The sequence below is a fragment of the Balaenoptera acutorostrata genome, chromosome 5 (assembly GCF_949987535.1).
Source record: "Balaenoptera acutorostrata chromosome 5, mBalAcu1.1, whole genome shotgun sequence".
In the NCBI taxonomy this organism is placed as follows: Eukaryota; Metazoa; Chordata; class Mammalia; order Artiodactyla; family Balaenopteridae; genus Balaenoptera; species Balaenoptera acutorostrata.
Window position 1 is genome coordinate 96,296,646 of NC_080068.1, and position 22,185 is coordinate 96,318,830.

At 35.4% G+C, this 22,185-nt stretch overlaps 1 protein-coding gene across 3 annotated transcripts in view; it reads right to left on the reverse strand.

The window, feature by feature from the left end:
• Positions 1 to 22,185, reverse strand: part of SLIT2 (slit guidance ligand 2) — a 386,465-nt gene that overhangs the window by 89,750 nt on the left and 274,530 nt on the right. For all 3 annotated transcript variants that reach the window (XM_007187619.3, XM_007187618.3, XM_057546961.1), the window contains exons 10-14: positions 13,082 to 13,153; positions 12,506 to 12,577; positions 4,494 to 4,565; positions 587 to 730; positions 311 to 474 (exon numbers count right to left, since the gene is read on the reverse strand). In XM_007187619.3, the coding sequence (XP_007187681.2) occupies positions 311 to 474; positions 587 to 730; positions 4,494 to 4,565; positions 12,506 to 12,577; positions 13,082 to 13,153 (524 nt within the window). The remainder of the gene's footprint in view (positions 1 to 310; positions 475 to 586; positions 731 to 4,493; positions 4,566 to 12,505; positions 12,578 to 13,081; positions 13,154 to 22,185) is intronic.

Sequence of the window (22,185 nt, forward strand, 5' to 3'; positions counted from 1 at the left end):
AGCGTGAGACTTACAGCCTTTTAAAGGCACTGAGTTAGCTAAAAGGCCCCTGTTAAATTCAAACCCTGGGATTATAGTATGAAGTATCCAGGTGTCTTTTTTCTTTATTTCTTCTGCTGGATAGTGTGTTAAAAAGGTTACATGTAGGAGTGCTATATGAATTGCGTCTACAGTTCTTTTCCTTCATGGGCAGAAGAAAAAGAAATACGATTCTGCAATGTTTGGTAATTCAGCTCAAGGCCAGCTGTCTCTACATCTCACTACTGTTTTGGGTAACGCTGGGGAAATGTCACACAGAGTAAGAAATTACCTGAACAACGGAATTTCTTGCTTTTGATCTGTCCGATTCTTTTATTTGCCAGACGCCGGGGGCTGGTGCAGCGGGCACCACTGGTCTCGATTGGGTTGGTGTGAAGATAATCCGCCAGCCACTTGAGATGGCAGTCACAAATAAAGGGGTTCTGGGCCAAATGCCTTTCAGAAACACATACAGAACACTTTTACACATGACTTGCAATGACCTCAACTCTCAAATTCAGAGTGAATACAATGGTCATCACATTTGATCCAAATCCTATGTACATACATGGTTTGAATGGCACGGAGAGGTGAAAAGGTCCCCTTGGCCATGGTCTGAAGCTTGTTGTCGTATAAGGAGAGAAGGTTCAGGTTGTGCAGATCCTGAAAAGCATCTACCCGAAGGCAGTTTATCTTGTTGGCATTCAATAATCTGTTTGATTAAATAGTCGTAGAATTAAAGTGTAGCATCTCACTAACCCATCTTCAAGACTCTGTTGTTCTTGAGAAAATCCAATCAAGAAATCCATTTCTTTTACCCTCAACATTAAGTAATCATTGAGGTATCACAGGCTGAAGATTTGGGGTCATGGCAGGTAAAGCATGGGTCATGTCTAATGACTGGATTGCCTAAATCTAGTGGTACTTACACATTTATTCAACAAAAATTATTAAATATATTCTCTGGAATGTGCAGAAGTACAGCAATAGACAAAGGTGGGTGAGAGCCAGTGTCTCCTGTCAAGGGTGCTATAAAGTTCTCATAAAACATTAGTCCCTGGAGCTGCTCTGTGAAAAAGAAGTTCAGTCCATTCTCAAAACGGTAGCCGGAGTGCGACTTCTAAACACAGACCAGATTACATCACTCCTCTCTCAAAACCATGAAACAGCTCCCTGTTTGCTCTGAATAAAACCTAAGACTTGACAATAGCCCATAATGCCCAATGGGATCTTTGGTTCCTCTTTTGAACTTCACAACCTCCAAGTTTTCTATTCCCGGCTGTTTCAGCTCCAGCCACACAGGTCTCCTTGCCAGACTCTCTTCTCTGCTTGGAAGGCTCTTTTCCCAGATGTCTGCCTGGTTAACTATGTTGCTTCTTCGAGTCGGCTGCAATGTCACCTTTTCCATTCAGCCTCCCCCGGCCACTCCCTCCAATACCGGCAGCCTGTCTTTGCCCCTCCCCTATCCTTAGCATATCAATTCCTTTACTTTAATCTACTTTTTCTATTTTCTTAAATACACATTTCCTTCTGTTATGTGTGGTTTGCTTATTTATTATGTTCTTGCTGACTGCCATTTGCATGAACCCTCTCCCAAGGGTATAAGGTCCAGACAACAGGGATATTGGTCTATTTTGTTCCCTGATGTTTCCCACATGCCTGGCATGTGCTAGGTGCTCAATAAATATTTGTTGTTGAACGACTACTTTATAATCCTCTTGGAGAGTGGCATTATCACACGGAAGACCCTCATTCTGCATTATACATATCCATTTTACTTGGTTTAACATAATATCCCACAAACTTGTTTTTTCTCATATATACCAGTGGTATTCTGCATCAATATTCTGTGGAACTGTGGTTTACAGATCATACTTGGGCAAACATCATTCTTGTAGGTTATATGTCCCTGTGTCTGCACTTGTATTCATGCTTCCCTCACCTTTGGGAGTATACTTGCCCAACTCTCCACCTGCCACAACCTTCTGGCCTATCAGGGTCTCACAGAAGGCCCACCTTCTCCAGAACAAGACTTTTCCAGAATACAACTGCCACCCAACTAATGTATTCCTTCCTCTAGGAAGTCAGTCAGTGCTACCTAGTCTTGTCAACTATTTTATACAGGCCCTCATGTTTGCCCAAAGACAGTTTAGCCCTCTGGGGGCAGAGAATTTTTTTTGATACTTCTTTTTCTCTGTCACCATTCAGTTCAGAGTTTTGATACTTAGAACTTTAACAAATATTTAGTAGCTCAAAAAATATGTGCTATGTGGTTTGGGTATGATGCTTTCTTATTGAACACACTGAAAACTGTTTTCCCATTTGCCCACCAGAATCCCCGTAATTCAGGGTATTTCAGTTTCACATGCCTTTTTAAGACCTCAACTCCCTGCACATGCAAAGCCAGGACTTTCTGGTGGTGGTTCTCCCTGCTGTACTCTTTTTTATCCTCCTTCAGAAACTGCAGTTTTGGCTTTCTCTGTGATCTATATAATGCTTTCTTAAGAGCTTAGAGGCATGGTTTGAGGTTTGGACTGATTAATCCTATACCTCCCCAGTTGGGGCCACAACACGTGGTCCACTGGCCATGTTCCCTAACTAGTCGGCTAACTAAGAAAGGAGTTGTATAGCACAATGCTACGGACAAGGAAAAGATGCAGAGCCTGGAAGACAACTAAAGAAAGTGCCGTTCTGAGCATTTTGTACTTAGTTTACATTCAGGTGGTCCAGAAATTAGGGGGGAAGTACCGAACACTACTTTCTTTTGTTCCTTCCATTTACCTACTTCTTCTCCTCAATATCTCATCTGTTCAAGCAGATCTAAGATGTTTAACCTAACCAAATTCTCAACTAACCATAAAGAGTCAATTGTGCCACGTTAGCTCTGGCAGGCTTAGTCTAGAGATAGAACTTAAGGCAGAGGGAGAAAGCTGGCTTTTTTAGTAAGGTTTATCTACAGACAGATTCCCAGTGTTTATCAACCCACTTGTTACATCAACTACCAATAAGTGTGTGTGGAAGGAAAAAGGTGCCATTTTTAGTGTTGGTACCAGGCAGGACAGTGGTAGCAAGAGAATGTAAGTGAATGGTGGGAGAATAATGCCAAGAAAATGTGAAAGAATGACACAAAAGTAAACAACAAATAGGCAACACTTGGCTATATAGTACCTAGCTATACCTATGATGTATATAGAGTCATCCTATTCAAGATCAGAAACAATATTTGCTAACTTCACTGCAAATGAAGGGTTAAAAAATAACTTGATGCCCAAATAAAGTCACTAGGTCACAAAGGTCAGTATTTATCATGACTGATTGGTCTGTTGTAAAATCAAAATTATTGAGTTATGTAGCATTAAGAAGAGAGAGAGAATGGAACAGAATTCACAGTACTATACATAGTGAGGTTAAACAGTTTTGTTAATGATTTGCTTCATTTGTGTGTCTGTATGTGTATATGTATGAACTGTGTTGTGATACAAAATATGTTTCTGCATAATAATGAAAAGTTTAAAATGTGGATAACAGGATGTAATTATAAACATACATTTATCAAGTAAGGAAAAAAAAACAACCTTTGGGCTGTTTGTGAGATTAGGAATAAATTTTTACCAAGTAAGTGGTTCAAACCCCAACTCCAACAAATACACACATCCAAAAGAGAAAATAGCATTCTAAACTTAAGAATTTTAAAGTAGACTGACTGTGAGCTAGTTGAGAGAAGAAATTATATCATATTCATCTTTTTATCCACAGCAGCTAGGTCAGTGTGTGCCCCAAATGAGATACCCTATAAGTGTTTGGTGATTTGAATAGATTTTGATGGTCCAACACTAACAATCTTAGTATTAGCATACTTTTTCAATCTCATTTTCATATGAGCATTAATTAAGACATCTGGGGTCAAGTCTTATTCTTATAAATATGTATCATAAATACTTCTTTCGAGACAAATAAGTTGTAGCTATTCTCTAAGCAGAGTGGTCTTTAAAGTCCAGGAAATTGACAGATAATTCTCCCACTAAAGATTAATTTGAGTGTTACCACTCTGTCCTAGGCTACTAAACACCATCTTTGTGTTGGGGGATGTTATTCTAGTACTGTCACTGCTGCAGATTCTTTGGACAAAGGTAGATAAACATATTACCAAGTCTTTCTCCTTTCCAACTATTGGTAAATCAAACCAGAGAAATTTCATAAAGGGCAAGGATTCCACAGACTATAAATGACAGGACAGCCAGGATGCCCACATTTATGACAATGTCGAAAGAAAGGTTTGGGAACAATTTCAAAGTGTTGTGTCTTCAAATAAATAACCATCATCAATGTTAGCTCCACTAGACTAATCTTTTCCATTTCATTAAACTATGTCATTTTGGGTCAAATTTTTCTGAAGCCTCCATGAATATATGAGATGGTACACTGGCTAAAATATATATTTGGGTTCAACAGATCAGAAACAATCAAATACTTACAGTAGTTGTAAGGAAAACAGTCCTTCAAATAAACTTTTTGGGAGTTCTGTGATTTTATTTCCATAGAGGACACTGGAAAAACATGATTTGAACAAACAAAAAAATTAGACATCAACCAGCAAAACAAATTCAGCCAAACATATGTATTCAGGCCTATAGGAGGTTAGTAAGCTCCATACGTCATAAAAGCCATAGTTGAGTAAACAAACTTCAATTTGCAAATGCTTTTTCCCTGGTTATAGATTAGACATATGCTTATGGTAGAAAGTTTGGAAAACATAGAAAAACAAAAAAAATTAACAAAAATTAACACCATTTATAATTTTATTCCCCTTTCATAGAAATGTCCACTGTTAAATTGTCATGTTTTTCTACACACACACACACACACACGCACACACAGTTCATATGTAATGAGAGCACACAGTATATAACGAAGGAGAACAGTAAATGTGGAACCCACTGTTTTTTAAACGGATGAGGTTTAGGATTATCATAATGGAAAACAGTGAAAGGAATCCACATAAGTGTAAAATTTTCGTTTTAAACGTATAATGTATATGCATAAGAAATGGAAGATTTGTGAAGACAGTGATCATTAATATTGATACAGGAGAACTTTTAAAATGTATGTTCCCCAAAGAAATATGAATAGGAACGTATCCTCATGTCCCTACCTCTGATTAGCCACTAAGTGCAGCCACAAAGTTCAGGGACCATGACTTAATTACTTCAGCATACCTGGCGCCTAGGTTTTGACACACAGTGATGTTCTAACATTGGATTGATGAGTGAATATTGTTTGAAGAGTAAAATGAAGTAATAAATTAGCACAGGAACAAATTAAGGAATAAATTAACGTATTCACAGAAAGGGTGAAATGAGGGGATTTCAACAGCAAATAAATGAAAATGATTGACTCATCACGTTGGCTATTGACCACAGATCTGCAATGATGCCCCTCTATTTTCAGGCCCCAAAAGCAGAGGACCACGATTATGTGTAGGAAAAGACAGAAATTATATTTTTAGAGGAACAATTTGACAACATGTATCAAGAGTCGTAAAGATGTTTATATAAATTTTAACTTAGTAGTTTCTCTCAAGAGTTTAAGAAAAAACTCGGAGACAAACACAGTATTTTATCTGCCAAATGTTGTTCATGGAATAATTTATAAAAGTGAAAAATTAGGGCTTCCCTGGTGGCGCAGCGGTTGAGAGTCCCCCTGCCCGTGCGGGGGACATGGGTTCGAGCCCTGGTCTGGAGGGATCCCACATGCTGCGGAGCAACTGGGCCCGGGTGCTACAGCTACTGAGCCTGTGCTCTGGGGCCCGCAAGCCACAGCTACTGAGCCCATGCACCGCAACTGCTGAAGCCTGCGCGCCTAGAGCCCGTGCTCCGCGGTAGGGGAGGCCACCGCAATGAGAAGCCCGTCGACACAACTAGAGAAAGCCCGCGTGCAGCAGCGAGGACCCAACGCAGCCAGAAATAAATAAACAAAATAAATAAAATTTTTTAAAAAAAAGTGAAAAATTAAATACAAATAAAGTGTATCCAAGTTCCAAAGAGGGGGATTGGCTAAATATATATTTCACATTGATAAAAATCATGTTCTGAAGAATATTTAATGAAATGAAAGTATTCATGATACAACACTAAGTTTAAAAGAGCATAATACAAAAGAATATATTATAGTATAACTTTAACTTTGTTTAGAAGAATATATACATATATACATAGAAAAAAAGTGGAAAATCTCTAGATGGTAAGTGACTTACTGTCCAGAGGTCATTTGAATTTGAATCTATATACACTGTCTTTATTTTTTAAATTTTCTCTACAATGGGCATAAATTACTTTAAAAAGTCAGAAGTATTCTTTTGGAAGAGAAATAAATGATGTCATAAAATGTGGAGGAAAAAGCCAAAATGAGAATCAAAATAATTAATATGTTTGGCAGCTGTACATGATTTCTGTTTGGAAAGGAGGAAAATAATGCGAGAGAGATGAATCAGAGTGAGAAAAAGCTGTTCCCTTTTAAGATGTCAGTGAGATGTGGGATATATTACAAAATATGAAGAAAATTCTTAAGGGAACAAATAAAGCTGGGTGCTATACTGTACAAAGCGACATTTCATCTGTATAGATTCCAGTGGTATAGTTATACAGTATAACATAAAAATTCATTTGTGTAGAATATAGATTTTTTAAAAAATTTCACACAATTAGAGAAGAAACAATTTTAAAAATACAAGAACAAAAGAGAGAATTCTACATTGTCAGGCTCAAGGAGGTAAGGGCGTTAAGAAAGGGTAGAGCGATAATAATACATATCTTAAGGTCAAGAATAAGAGAACAGAGGGCTTTAGGGAACAAATGGTCAGATCAAGGTGGCACCAATTTGGGATATTCAACTGAATATCATTCAAGTAATGCATTCAGCAATAGGTATCGTACACTCATTATGTGCCAGGAACTTTGCCAGGTTCTAGGCTTCGTGCCCAATTAAACTGAATCCGGCTGTTACTTGTTCAAAGTTCACCATTTGCCCGTGTGCCAGCCGCTGATAACAACTGAGATGAATAAAAGGTATGGCTTCGAAGAGACACCCAAAAGGGCTATTTTGAATACTGAAGGAGTTTCACATTTTGAACCCATCGAGATCTAAAAAGGAAACAGGTTGTGTAAGAACTGTGGGGGACCCACATTAGAATCAAAGGGTGAGTAATTTAGTAGGTTGTTCACTTGGGTCTTTTGTTTCAAAGGTTGGTTCAAATAGCACGAAAGGAGGACTAGCTAGGCAGTGTGCCACACTTACACTGTGAAAATGTTCTTTTCAAACAAATCATTCTGTTTTCTTTAAGATCATGATAAGAAAATAGATGTTTACTATGAATGAGACAATTTGGGTACAGGGGAGAAAAAGACGAAAATCACAAAAGGATGTAGGAAATCTGTAAGTGTAGGTATAATTGGGTATACGGACTATCATAAAAATAATAAATACTTGATATGATGGGGATGAGATTTCTCTACAAAACAGTATAGCAATACTAGGGCTGAATAGTTTTCTTACACACAGTGAGATCGAAATGGTAGGAAGGAAAAAGGAATTTAAAAATATCAAAAGTCCAAAGACCAGGACCGAACAATTGGATGGCAGCCAAGAAAATAGGGCCAAAATCTATAAAAATGAGGGAAAGGAGTATCATCACATAAAGATACAAACTGCAAAAGGGCCAATGAGAATCTTGCTACACTCATAAGAGGGAAGGAAAATTTTTAAAAATCAAGATAAAAATAATTCAGGTGAAAAGAAAATAAATACATGAGTAATATGCATAATTTCCAAATGCCAAGAATGACAAATTGGGTGGCTTTTCTACAGTTTTCTTATACATGGCTTATATTTGGCATTCTATATACAGTACAGTTATGCTGACAGAGAATTTTTTATAGTCGTTTGAAACAACAGGGAAATCTTATGGCAGCTTTTGTACCTGCTACAAGAAGGAAGGCTAAGAATACTAAACCCAGTTTCACTCTGGTGTTTCAATATTGGGCCAGTAAGATACAGCAACCACACACTGCTGGCCAGTCTTTGACTTCTCCTGCCCTTGCTGAAAGCAGAAGACAGAACTCCTACTAAAGAGAAAAAATGTCCAAAATAGAAGCCTACATGATGGCTATCATGAAAAAGGTACAATGGGCAGACTTACTATCCAAATAAATGTTAAAGAGCTATACTTAACTTATAAATGAAAAACCATGTGTATTTGAGAATTAAAACACTAAGCAAATTTAAAGAGAGTACAGTAAAGAGAAAGCAGAGGTCGCTACATTTTCACTGAAAACCAGTGGCAAATGCAAGGTACTGTGCTGGACGATTAACATCAGTCCAAGAAAAGGCTGTAGGAAATGCAAATACAGCAATCAAGCCTTTCACTATAGACCCCTGTGGAATTTGTGAGCTGGTTAGTGAAGAGAGGAAATAAGAATTAGTGAACTACAATAGTTTGTAAAAGGTTAATGAAAAAGTAAGAAGAGGGGAAGACCATATTCTGAGGATCTTGGGCATAAAAATTCCCTGGGATAATTAAAATCCAAAATCATACACATTGATAAGTATCAGGAGAAGAATTTGCCACGGTCTTATTGTAATATCTCTTGAAAGTTTACTCTGTGTTTTTAACAAAGCCAGGAGAGGAATAATCTCGTCCCCATCTTAGAGATGAGATAACTGAAGCACAGGGAAATTAGTAACTAGCTCTATGTACCCAGTGAGTTAGAGCCAGTATTCGAATACAAGCCATCCAGCATTCTAAAGGAGATATGCTTAGCCACTATGCTGCACTGCTATAACACTTAATATAAAGTTATTTTGTTAATATAAATATATATAATTATAATATAATATAAATCCAACCAGTAAATAAAAAATAAAAAATGTTTAGAGGCAATGCTAAATGTATTTGTACACCGAGTTCTTAAGAAATGATTATTAAATATTATAGAAATTTTGTTGATGTCACAGTGAAAGTAATAAAAAGCCCTGAGGATAAAATGATTTCATAGATGCATGTATTTTGAATGATATTTTGTTAATAATATGTAATACACTATTATATAATAAAATATGTTAATATATAATAGTGGTATATAACATATATAATAGTGATATATAATAATATGTAACAGAATTTAATAGAGAGACCTTAAAAAACACTCAACAGATCAGGTCCAGTTTTCTCTAAGATATACTATTTTGGTAATTGAATAACAAAACAATTTATTAAATAAAATGCATTAGAGGTATTTGGCAACATACCACCTTTAAATATTTCGCTTCTTTAGCAAATGTAGTGATTAAATTAAGCTGGCTATATAATTGAGTACAGCTGCAGAAAGACATATAAGAGAAACTTGTACAAGTAAACACTTCATTTAAAGAAAGAAATGTGGCCTATTTGCATCCCTCCTGCAGTTAATCTACATACACCGAAGTCACTTCACCCCTTTCTGGAAGACTTAAATTCCTGGCTCACTATTTCAGTCTCCAACATGACTCTTTTCCAGCAACCTGTCTTTCACCATATTTATCCCTCTATCCTCGTGGCTGTACCCTAGACCTTGCCATTACCCACAACTGCAACCTTTTCATTATTTTAATTTCAAGCATCTGCTCCCCTCAAGTCATACTGACTTTTTCTTGCTCTGTCTGGAAACACTCCGCACACTCCTACCTCAGAGCCTCAGTATTTAGCTGTTCTCTCTGTTTTTTTAATAATTTTATTTTATTTATTTATTTATTTTTGGCTGTGTTGGGTCTTTGTTGCTGCGTGCGTGCTTTCTCTAGCTGCGGTGAGCGGGGGCTACTTTTCCTCGCAGTGTGTGGGCTTCTCATTGCGGTGGCTTCTCTTGTTGTGGAGCACGGGCTCTAGGCGCGCAGGCTTCAGTAGTTGTGGCACGTGGGCTCAGCAGTTGTGGCTCACGGGCTCTAGAGCGCAGGCTCAGTAGTTGCGGCGCACAGGCTTAGTTGCTCCACGGCATGTGGGATCTTCCCGTACCAGGGCTCGAACCCGTGTCCCCTGCATTGGCAGGCGGATTCTCAACCACTGCTCCACCGGGGAAGCCCTGTTCCCTCTGTCTTGAATGCTCTTTCTCCATATCTCTGCAGAGCTCACTCCTACAATCCCAATCTTCAGATCTTTGCCCAATATCACTTTCCTGGGGGGCCTTTGTTAATTGTTCTATTTAAAATTTTAGCTCTCCCCTCCTCTAGCATTCCTTATCCCCTTTCCTTTCTTAGTTTTCCTTCACAGCACCTGTATCATCAGATATACTATATTTTCTGTCCATAGTTTACTTTATCATTGGTCACCTCCATGAGGGAGGGATTTTGGTGTTTTGTTCACTCACACGAGGACTAGTCCACAAGAGGGGCTCAAATACATTTCTGTTGAACTTATGATTGTGTTTAAATGAAGAAAAGGGTGATTGCAAATCCGGGTAGTTATATATTTTATGGAGGGGGTAAATAATTTAATCTTCGGAAGGCCAATTCAGAATATGAACACAAAGAGGAAAATGATATTAGTTATAATATATGGACTTTCTCTGTGATATCACAGCTATTTGATTTTCTCCTAGCTTTTCTGTTTTATAATGTTATAAGGCATTATGTGGGTATTCCACTTCTGGAAAAAGGTTCCTACTTTTTCATGTACTGCTATGATTTGAACTAGAAATTCCTCAGTGACTTAGCGTCCTGACTGAAGTGCAGTTCTACAAGGAAAGATAATGCTTTTCTACAGCTTTCCAAAAGAACTATGTACATGAGAGCTCTGATCTTGAAGACTAAGATCCCAATTCAGCAAGCATGTTCTTTTACATGTGTTGTCATTTCTTTTCCAATTTGCCATTAGTTTATTATATATGTAGATTAGTACATAAGTTATAATCATTAATTATAATAAATATATATTTAATAAATATAATGTAATTTACTGTGATGAATGATTAACAAAATAATTAAAATGATTAATCTTTTATTTATTTTATTATTTCTTTTTACCATTTAATTCTCACAACCACAAGTGTCAACATCAGTAAGGCAGTAGAACTTAACAGTAAACTCTGCAAGCAAGCAGATACAAATACGAATTCTCCATCCATTTCTCTCTTTTTTGACATTTAACGGTTATCTTTGAGGCACAGATACTTGAAGGACCAAGACTTTGTACACTGACTTGACTTTTGTTCTGTCCTTTTGTATGGCTGGGAGGTTGTCTATGTTTACTTTGGATAGTATTACTGTCCAGGATGGTATGTACTTTACGGACAATTTGGGTGATTTAATAGAGTTTTGCATTGCGCTTTGCGATTTTTGAATCTGACAGCCCACCCTGAGAACAGTGCATGACTGTACTTTACACTTTCTGCCAATAGTTGTTTCCCTGGTCTTGGACTTCATCTACTAAAATAAAAATGCAAAACAAAAAACAAACAGAAATGAACCTAGGCAGACACTGCAGGTGAAGTGATAGTTTTCCACTTTTTTCTTCAAAGAAAACTGCAGTTTTCTGAGCAGACCAGCATAGCGACCTGAACATCCATGTGCCCAGAAGACCTGGTCCATCTCCTCCCCTTGGTATGAGTGTAAACCGTTATATAAACCAAAGGTGTTTATCTGAGTATCACACATGTGTATCCTGAAATTCTCACTGGCTACCATTGACTTCTGAAGTTTCTAAGAGCCCTGCAGTAATTTACAACAATAAGAACCCTTCTCTAAGCATCACCTCTTAAAAAAATACCAGATTTCATTTTCAAACTTTAAAATTAAAATTTGAAATAAAAGCTAACTCTACTCGGTGGACTTCTGAAGATTTTGTACAAGTTTGAAGGAATAATGACCTTTATAAATTCACTTCAGAACCACTTTAATTTACATAGCTATCTCCCTGGAAGTCCTTTTGACATTAAAAAGCTGTCATACTTTCTTATCTTTGTTCTTTGAGAGATTAAAGCTGGTCTGTCAGGGAAGTCTTAAGGTGATGAAGCAGGGGTTGGGGGGCCCTCTCAATGGTCATCTTCCACTGTTCTCTGCAAGACTTCGCCCAGCATCATTCTAAAGGGCACTGTAATTGTCCCCAGAGACAGCGGCTGTGGGCTTAAGGATTATCGGCACAACACTGACCAGAGCACTCCAAAATAAACATTTTCCCTTTACTTCAGAAAGAAAACATTGCCAAAAAAGGGGCTCATACTCTTGCTCTCTAAACAGCAGAACTGTCAAACCTTAAAATATATACCCCTAAACACTGGCTAATTTTAGTGGCAGGTAGCAGTTCTCCATAAAAATGATGAAATTCACTAAAGATTCATACTAATCATTATTAATAATTCATAATAAAAAACTTAAAGAGTATATCCCTTAAATCCAAATTTAAAACTAGAGCCACTATTCCTTGTGCATGCTGCTTTCCTTCAGTGATGTGGTCAATACTTACAGTGAATTCAGAGAGCGTAGGCCTTGGAAAGCATCTGGTGCTAGCTCAGAGATCTGATTATTGCTCAGGTCGCTAAGATTAAAAATAGGTTAGGTTAAACTAAATAGAATATCAGTGAGATTTACTGCAGGAGAAAGCTATTTATTGCCTTTGCATGTCAGTTTTGCACCTATCAATACATATATACAATTTGCAACATGAAACATCTGAAGCATCCTAAATTAAAAAAAAAAAAATCACACTTTTAAATCAATTATTGGCTATTTTCCTAAATTATTATTAAAGATGGCATGTGTTATTTTTGAAAATAGAACACTTAAGAATTTGACTGCATAATATATTGACCACGTACATTCACACTAGTGTGAATTAATACGCTAAATTACAGAGAACTTAAAAAATTAATAGTTTAGCTTTTAACATTACAATATTATAGAACTAGCAACAGATAGTCACATCATTTAATATTTAATCTGTTGAGTACTGAAATATTCATACTTAAATGGATGTCTTCGCATGGTCATGACTTGTATAATTTTTAAAAATTACACTGATTTCAGAGTATTATTCACTCACATTCTTCTAAGCTTTTTATATGGTGAGAAAGCTCCAGGAGGGATGACCTTGATTGAGTTCTGTTCCAAACGTCTGCAATGAAAAAAAATTAAGTTTTAAATAGAAATGTGAGCTCCCAGATATGTTTAATTCAAGCCATGTCAAGAAGCAAAGGTGATATGCTTTATAGGCGATATTTTCTTTTTTTTCTCAAAAAAGACTACTAAAATTAATTGTGCTCTGCCATAAATGTGGTACAAGATTGGGAATAAAAACAAAGCAACTGTAAAAACAATAAAAATATTCTGATTTTTCAGGCATTACAAGTTCATTAATATTTAAGTCTGGAGTTTGTATAAAAGAAAGAACACCTGTAAGAAGCTAAGTTGGGAATACGTTTTGCTAACTTCAATATCAGGAAGAAATATGTTGTAACACTGAAAAGATGTAGAACATGTTTTAAGAGATAACTATAACTCTTCCACAAAAGACATTATGGTTGAATACTAAATTTTATAAACCATTTCCTCTACAGAAAGCATATTATAGCTTGAAAGAATTGTTATATGCAGAAAATTAATTTTGAAGCTTCTTCGGAGGCAAAAATCCTATATTCTAAATTTATAAGTGCTACAGATATTTTCAGTAAAACTGTCTGGACTCTGTCAATCCATTATGTGAATATTTCATGTGAAAACCACTGCAGCAAAGTGCATTTAAACACAACTGCCGTGTTTTTATGATGCACTAAAATCTGAGAGGTGAAAGTAACCCTCTAACGTTATCTATTCCATAGTTCTGCTATCAAAGAAAGACAAGATTTTACCCATCTAGTTATGAAAGACACAAAACAGTATATTTCACAGGGTGTTTTGGTAAATATTTTAGTCCATCAAAAAATGTTGTCTCTCAGCCTCATTTCTACCCATATACATATGCTAATACGCATTTCCCATCCCTTCTCCTCGCTTCTGCTCTGCATCCCAGAGAGCTGACTCCTGTGAACCATTTAGTGCAGGCTCACTTGCCAACTGGCTTTTGTGAGACTTGATCAGTGAGAGGCAGTGGTGGGGGACCGAAGGTGGGACAAAGGGAGAAGCCGGGGTATTCTCCCCTTTTCTGCCCCAGGATATGTCCTCGGCAGTGGTCTCATCTCTTCCTTAATTTTAGCTCCTGCTAAGGGCCAGCTCCTAACTTTGTATATCATCAACTTCTTAGTTCTTTGTAGCCCTGGGGGTGGAAGCAGCTTTCTCATCTGTGTCACTTTCTAGAGCTGTTTAACTCATTTGTCATATTAAATCCCTCCGCTGAAATACCTGGCATGAGCTCCATTTTCTTGCCCAAATTTTAAAAATTCATATACATATACACATATATGTATATACATTTATATTGGTATATTTATGTATAAATATTATATATAGAGAGAGGCCATATATAGGCTATATATGTGTCATATACAGTGATTCATTTTTATTGAATGTTGGTAATACTTTGACATTATATGTATTACAAGCATTTAATGGACATCAGATCAAAACAAATAAAATATTGCTAGGTTAAGTCAAATTGCTTAAATTACAGTCTTTTCTGATTCAAAGGCCTTATATTACAATATCATGTTTTCTTCAACAGTCTCAGTGTTCACCCTCTGACCTCCTTGTGTCTAAAGGCAATGGGTTTCCCCAACCTTCACTGCTCTTGAACTCACTGTAGCGTATGATATTGTGAACAATCCTTCCTCCCTTGGATGTGACACTATATGTTCCTGATTCTCGCTCTGCTTTTCTCTTTCTAATTTAGGGCTTCATTTTCTAGTCCTCCAAATTGAGTTATTCCCCAAGTTTCCGTCCCTTGCTCGCTCACAAAAAAGTAAAATCTTTTCCGTAACTTGCAATATTACTCATGATCCTCACCCTCCAGAAAGCAGAAGTTATTTTGTTCACATTAAAGAAAAACTTACGCTTAAGCTATTTACGAAATATGTTAAGGAAGCAAATTAAAATCACTCATATTACAGTACTCAGATCCGTGAATTTTACTTTAGTTTTTCTGCACGCATATTTATTTTATATAATTAAAATCTTACTGTATAGAGAATTTTGAGTTGCATCCTTTACACTAAATATCACATCATCCATGCTTTCCTATATCATTAAAATTTTTGGAAGACATTATTTTTAATGTTTTCATGACAATTCAATTGTCAAAATGGGCCATATTTCCATAATCATTCCTTATTGTTAGCCGTTGAAGTTAATAATAATTTCACATCAATATTAATAACATTGTCTAGTTATTTTAAGATGACTAGAGCACAGCCTCCTTTTGAAGCTTTCCTTTACTTTCTTAGGTATGGTTAATTGTATCTTTCTCTCTGCTCAAGGGCATTTTCTTCTAAACTCCTCTGCTCTTATCTGACTGCATTCTATTTATTTTTCACACATCCCTCCTCCACCAGGTTGTTGGCCCCTAAGGGGCAGATTTACCCTAGAAGACAAGAAATAAATCTCATGAAGCAAATATGAATTTCCTTCATATGGATTATTTATCTAGGTCTTAAGAAAGGGTTACTTTTTTCAAAAGCTCTAAGTATAGCAAAGGATATTTTAATCATTTCACTGTTACATTATTGATTAGAACATTATGAATTGATGGTTTAGAGACACATTTTTTTTTGCTGTGATCCATTCTTGTAGTTGGATTTTAAGAAGTTTAAAATGTAATCGATGAAAATATAGTAAAAACAAGCTATAGATGGAATACTCTTGATTAAAGGATTTTCTTCAAATCCAGGCCAATGAAACATCATTTCATTTTGTTAAAGATTTTCTCAAAATAATATAATGCGATGATGAGAAAAAATAAAAATTCTTAGTGTCTAGCAGGTTTCTTTCAACAGTCATGCAAAACTAGATCATACAATTACTTTTCGTAAATATAATTTCAGTTTCTTGAAACTGAAATAAAATAAGGAATAAGGAATAAGGAAAATAAGGAATCAGCAATTATTCATTCATTCATTCAACCTGCATATATTTAATGACGGCCCTGTGCAACATATTGTATTACATAATTGGAATTCAATGGTGATCAAAAGCAGATATGTTTATACCCTCATGGACGTTTTATTGATAAAGTGTCCAGTTTTACAGTTACATTTCCAACTAATTTGTTCAATATAAATTTTTTTAAAAATGAGATATTCAGTACTGAGACTTCCGAAATGTCAATAACGTTAACTTACAAATGTGGCCAAACTAATTCTATCGCTTAATATAATTAAAAAGCTTCTTTAGAAATTTTAAAATTCATTTGTTATTTTAAAGTCTCAGAACCTAGAATACTTATAATGATCACAAATTGTTCTAATGGCATTTAAATATATTTTATTGTAACTTAGTTTGTGTTGAATCTGCAGTTAATTTCATCGATAACTATTCCTGCTAAAGCAAACAAAACAAAAAGATATAATAAGTGGGCCATCTATTTTTTTAGAAAATGCATGCTCAAAAAGTTACAAAACAAAGAGAATTCATGATGAAAACATATTTAATTTTATATGCAAAAATAACTCAAACATAATATAGCAATACTGCAGGTATTATTCCTTATTGCAATGTCCCATGACTTAATCTTCATATGGCAAACCACATCATTTACAACATATGCAACAGAAAGCTGAACAATGACATGTACAATGGATTTGCTTGCTTTTCTTTATCTATTTACTTCCAACCTTGTTCCAAAAAAAGAGTATTTGAAACGAAGCTTATATGGTTATTCACACTGACTCAGCAGCTAATTGGTTTTTATGGCACTGTCTAGCAGTCCATTAAGGCACAACATAATTGCTTCCTTCATTCAAAGAGACAGATTCTCGTGCAGGGAAATATTCTACCACTGACAGATGTCAAACCATAAATTTTAAAACGTTTAAAAATGTCCATTTTCTTGTTTTCAGTGGACAAACAATAAACTAATGTGTACTTCCTGTAAACTTTTAGGTCCCTAGGATAAATAATTTCTGTGTTTCATTACAAGAACCTCGTAATATATTTGACAAACTACAAACAACACACATCTCAAATGTTGCCCTTCCTCCTAAAACAAGAGGGGGGACTATTAAAACCAGGTTATAAAAAATAAGGAGGAAAAATATTAGAGTTTTCAGGTGAAGGTTAAAAAAAAAAGGAAGGGTAAGCTGGGACAAAGTGAGAGAGTAGCATTGACATATATACACTACCAAATGTAAAATAGAGAGCTAATGGGAAGCAGCCGCATAGCACAGGGAGATCAGCTCAGGTGCTTTGTGACCACCTAGAGGTGTGGGATAGGGAGGGTGGGAGGGAGATGCAAGAGGGAGGGGATATGGGGACATATGTATACGTATAGCTGATTCACTTTGTTATACAGCAGAAACTAACACAACATTGTAAAGCAATTATACTCCAATAAAGATGTTAAAAAAATTATATACCTAATAACACAGCTTCAAAATATAAGAAGCAAACACTGGAAAAAAGTATAAGAAACAGACATCCACAATCATAAAAAAACAAAAACAAACAAACAAACAAAAAAAAACATTCCAGGGTTACTAAAAGAGATAGTGTAATGGCTGAGCTATATTTGCTTGCTGTAGATAAAATCCACCATAATTAAGAGCCTTCCAAATGCTAGCCCTTCATAAAAAAAAAAAATTCAATATTTAAAATTTCAAAGTAAAAATAGATTTAGAAAACTGAATAAGAGAGGGAGAAAATTTTATAAACCCCATATGATAAAGGAAGACTTTTTCATATAAAAGGAGCCAGAACCTTTTTCTCCACAGAATGTATGTGAACAATTCCAAAACATTTCATCGCTGTGTGTACGTATATCTCAAAGCAATCTGCTGTTACACTTCATCAAAACAAGAAGGAAATTTTAGTTAGAAGTTCAATTTTAGTTAGAAGACAGTTTTCTTACTGTTCCAATCAAAAAATTCACAATTATGTTTAACCAATAAAAAGAACTCTTTCCTCCCACTCCCATATATCTTTTTCTCTTGTTCTCTACTGCTTTTTTAAAAAGAAATACATGTCTTCACACTTTTAGAGTTCCTAAAGAATGAACAGCTACCAATATACATCACTTTTCTGGTGCCTATTTCAAAGATGGTAGAAAATGGGAAATTATCAGTAAATCTCTCTGCTGTAATACTGTGGACACTTAAAACCTGGAAATTATGTGCAGGTATAGCTGGGCTCTGTGGCATATAAATACTTTACCATGGTTATCAATTAGCAGATCTTATATCAGGAAACTATACAACATACAGTGTAATTGGGCAATTAAAAATTCCAACTAGTTCTGAAGACATTTACACTATATTAAACAACATTAGTTTATTTTAAATGACACTTTCAACTCACTAGCTTTCAATACTCAGGCATTAGTTTCAATATTTTTCAAATTAACTTATCTTGATAAACTATAAAAAATAACATCCACATGCCAAAGCTGAAATAGCTCTCCCAAGAGGTATTTATGTTTTGTATATGTATAGACATAAAGATAAAAAGTGGAGTTTAGTGATTAAAAGTATGAGCTTTATACAGACTTGGATTAAATTCAGAATCTGCCACTGATTATCTCTGCGGACCTTGCAGAAGTTACTGTTTGTTTCTCTGTGTCTCAGTTTCTCTTTCTGAAAAATGAGAAACTAAAACCTACTATAAATGTTTTGGTAAAAATTATGAGATGTAAAAAAGCATATATGGTATGTTTTTTCCTGCTCAAAAAACAGTGGAAAAAATTAAAATGAGGATATATATGTGTATATATGTAACATATAACATATGGCATTATATAACATAATGTCTGTAGCATGTATTAGTCACACATATACACACAGATTATAGAAAGGAATAAATCTGAAACATGACTTGATCTCTAATGTGAAATAAACATTTATGGTTCCAAAACACATTTTAAAACAAATTAGCAAAACAGTTTCGCAGATAACTCCCAACTGTATATTAAACACATACACTCAAGCATCATTCACATACATGGAGGCTGAAAAAAAAATACAAATGGTTGCTATTTCCATGATCAACATGATTAAAATAGAGCACTTACTCTAATTTGAAAACTGAGAAACTCAAAAAAAGTTTTTACACCACCAGTAAAGTATGAGTTTGCATTGATTGTTTCTGTAACATACAGCCCAGATGCTGATTATACATGGCAATAAAACTGACAGTTCTTTGCATTTTCCCCATCTGCTTTTAACATAAATGGCAGAAACAGCTGCCAAAGAATAGAACAGATTTAATGGGGTGAAGGCTGGAGCTGCAGAATGACTTTAGTTTTTGAGTCATGGACTGCTGAGTGTAGCCAAATATTCTCATCATAGGTAACACCAGGCCTGCATTTGTAAAGGAGGAAGCAGCGATATTACTTTGACATCAGGGATCCTCCTGCCTATTACATAATAATTCTAAAGTAAGTACTTTATATTTTTGGAATGTTACTTCTAACTTGAGCAGTAAATGCATGCCATTGAAATCCTTCAGATGTCTCTACATAAAATGACCCAAGATTATCTTAGACTACAATATTATTGCTGTTATGTAATTGCGATTTCCAGAACTTTTTAAGTTTAACAAATATTTTTAACAGCTGAGTGAATATTGGCCTCTACAGGGACATACTTTGCATACAGCTAGCGTTTCTGCCTTAAGACTCTGTCCATCCTAATTGATTATCAGCGATCCCTATGTTGGGATGACTTGTTCCTGAAAATTGCCCATTTCCTTAATCTTATTTTATTTCTTGTGATCTCATTCTGGGTACATTTCCCTCAGTGCAAATTCAATTGATGTTTTCATAATAAAAATAATTCTTTTTCCATTTGGTCTTTAAGCATTTAAAGCAAAACAAAAATGTGTGTGTGAGTTCCTATTGACCTCATATTTCAGGCAATGACCTTCTGAATGAGTGTTAAAATTTTTATGTATATATTTATATGGACACACTCAAATGCAAAAAAAAAGTACATTCAACACACAGAATCACATAATTTAGATTTAGAGGGAAAAATGGGCTAAGACACATGGCTCGCCTATTTCAGAGGGACAGAGTACAGATTCATAATGTCAGTAACACTCAGTTTTCATAATTTTTCTTTTGCAATCCAAGAAAGACAAGTGGAAGTTTTGTTGCTTTGTTTTTCATTATAACTAAAACCTCTTGGACGCTTAATATGAGTTAGGCACTGAGCTAAGTCCCCCATTTGGTAATAATTTTAGTTTTAAAAACATTGTGCAAATTACCTTTATACATCATTTGTTTAACAGTATTACTCAGTGAACAGATAGCAACTAGCCTTCTCCCCGATGTCTGCACTGTTATTGTTCAAGTCATCCGTCATTTTTCCCCTAAAGTTCAGATAACACTGTGATCGCTAGTAGAATCTGAACCAAACAAATTTTCAACTTACTCATTCTGGCTGATTTTACAACCATAAATCAATAACTTAATTCTTTAAAAAAGTGACAATTTCATTCACCTGAGAACGAATACTACTTTGTGCCCCAGCTGTCTTCATTTCTATGTTAAAGTCTACACAGGTCTTATTTACATCTGATGGGTCTCCATTTCTTTCCTGTAGAAGTTTTTAGTGATTCAGCCACAACAGCACTTCGGTCTTTTCTTGGAATAACTTCTCACTACTATCTGCTGCTAAGCCCGTCTTTATCATGCCTTATGTAACTGTTTGTATCACAAGTGGATTCTCTACTCCATGTTAGAGTGATTTTTCTAACTAACAAATCAAATCATACTACTACACTGCTCAAAATTTCCCCTTGTATCCTATTAACATCAGGACAGTGATTCTTCAAGATTAGGCTTGTACTTTATGTTCTAACAACTAAAACTGTTTTAATTTCTCAAAGACACATGACTCTTTCACTTTTCTCGGACTTCGCACATGCTCTTTCCACCGTCTAGAAAGCCCACAATTTCTCTGCCTGCAAAACACATCCTCATACCCGAAGATTCTTTTAGTCTCCCAGGGAAATCAAGATATTCCTTTCTCTGTGCATATGTATTTCTCCATGCATATGTATTTTATTACTTATCATATAGCTTTTAAAATTTCTGTGTGTGTAAAGCTTCAATTCTCTGCATTGTAAACATTTTGAAAGCTGGAACTGTGACCTCTCATCCATAATGCCTGATGCAAAGTAGGCACTCAAAAATATTTGTTGACTATGTAGTACATGAAAAAAATGTTACTTTTCCACATGCCGTTCTCTGCTGCAGTAATGTTCTTCAGACTCCTTGGGATTTTTAAGAGAAACCAGTTGGAGCATCTGCTTTGCCTTACCACTCTAGTCATTTTAAGATTTCTTTTTCACCAAGTTATTTATAATTTTACCATACTTATTTTCACATCTTAACTAATATTACAAAAGTTTGATTTATTCTTCTATACGTTTCTCTTATGAAAGGCACTGTGGTTTTCTTCTGAAATGATCAAACAACAACAAAGCATATAAAGGGTGTGTGTGTATACGTATATACAACATACACATTGTAGATATAAATTTTTGTGAAATTAGGTACAAATAAGAAAAAAATCAATATATTGAAAAGGCAACCAAGAGAATGGGAGAAAATATTTGCAAATCATATATCTGATAGAGGGTTAATATCCTAAATATGTAGAGAATTCATACAACTCAATAGCAAAAAAGCACATCATCAAAATAATAAATGAAAAAAGGAACTAAATAGACATTTTTCCAAAGAAAACATGCAAATCAGGAGTAGGTACATGAAGAGGTGCTCGACATCACTAATCATCAGAGAAATGCAAATGAAGAACACAATGAGATATCACCTCACACCAATCAGGATGGTTATTATCAAAAAAGATAAGAGATAACAAATGCTGGCAAATACGTGGAGAAAAGGGACTCTTTATACACTGTTGGCAGGAATGTAAATTGGTACAACCATTATGGAAAACAGTATGTGGTTCCCATAAAACTGATATTGAACTACCATATGCTCTAGCAGTCCCACTCCTGGGTTTATAGCTGAAGGAACTGAAATCACTATCTTGAAGA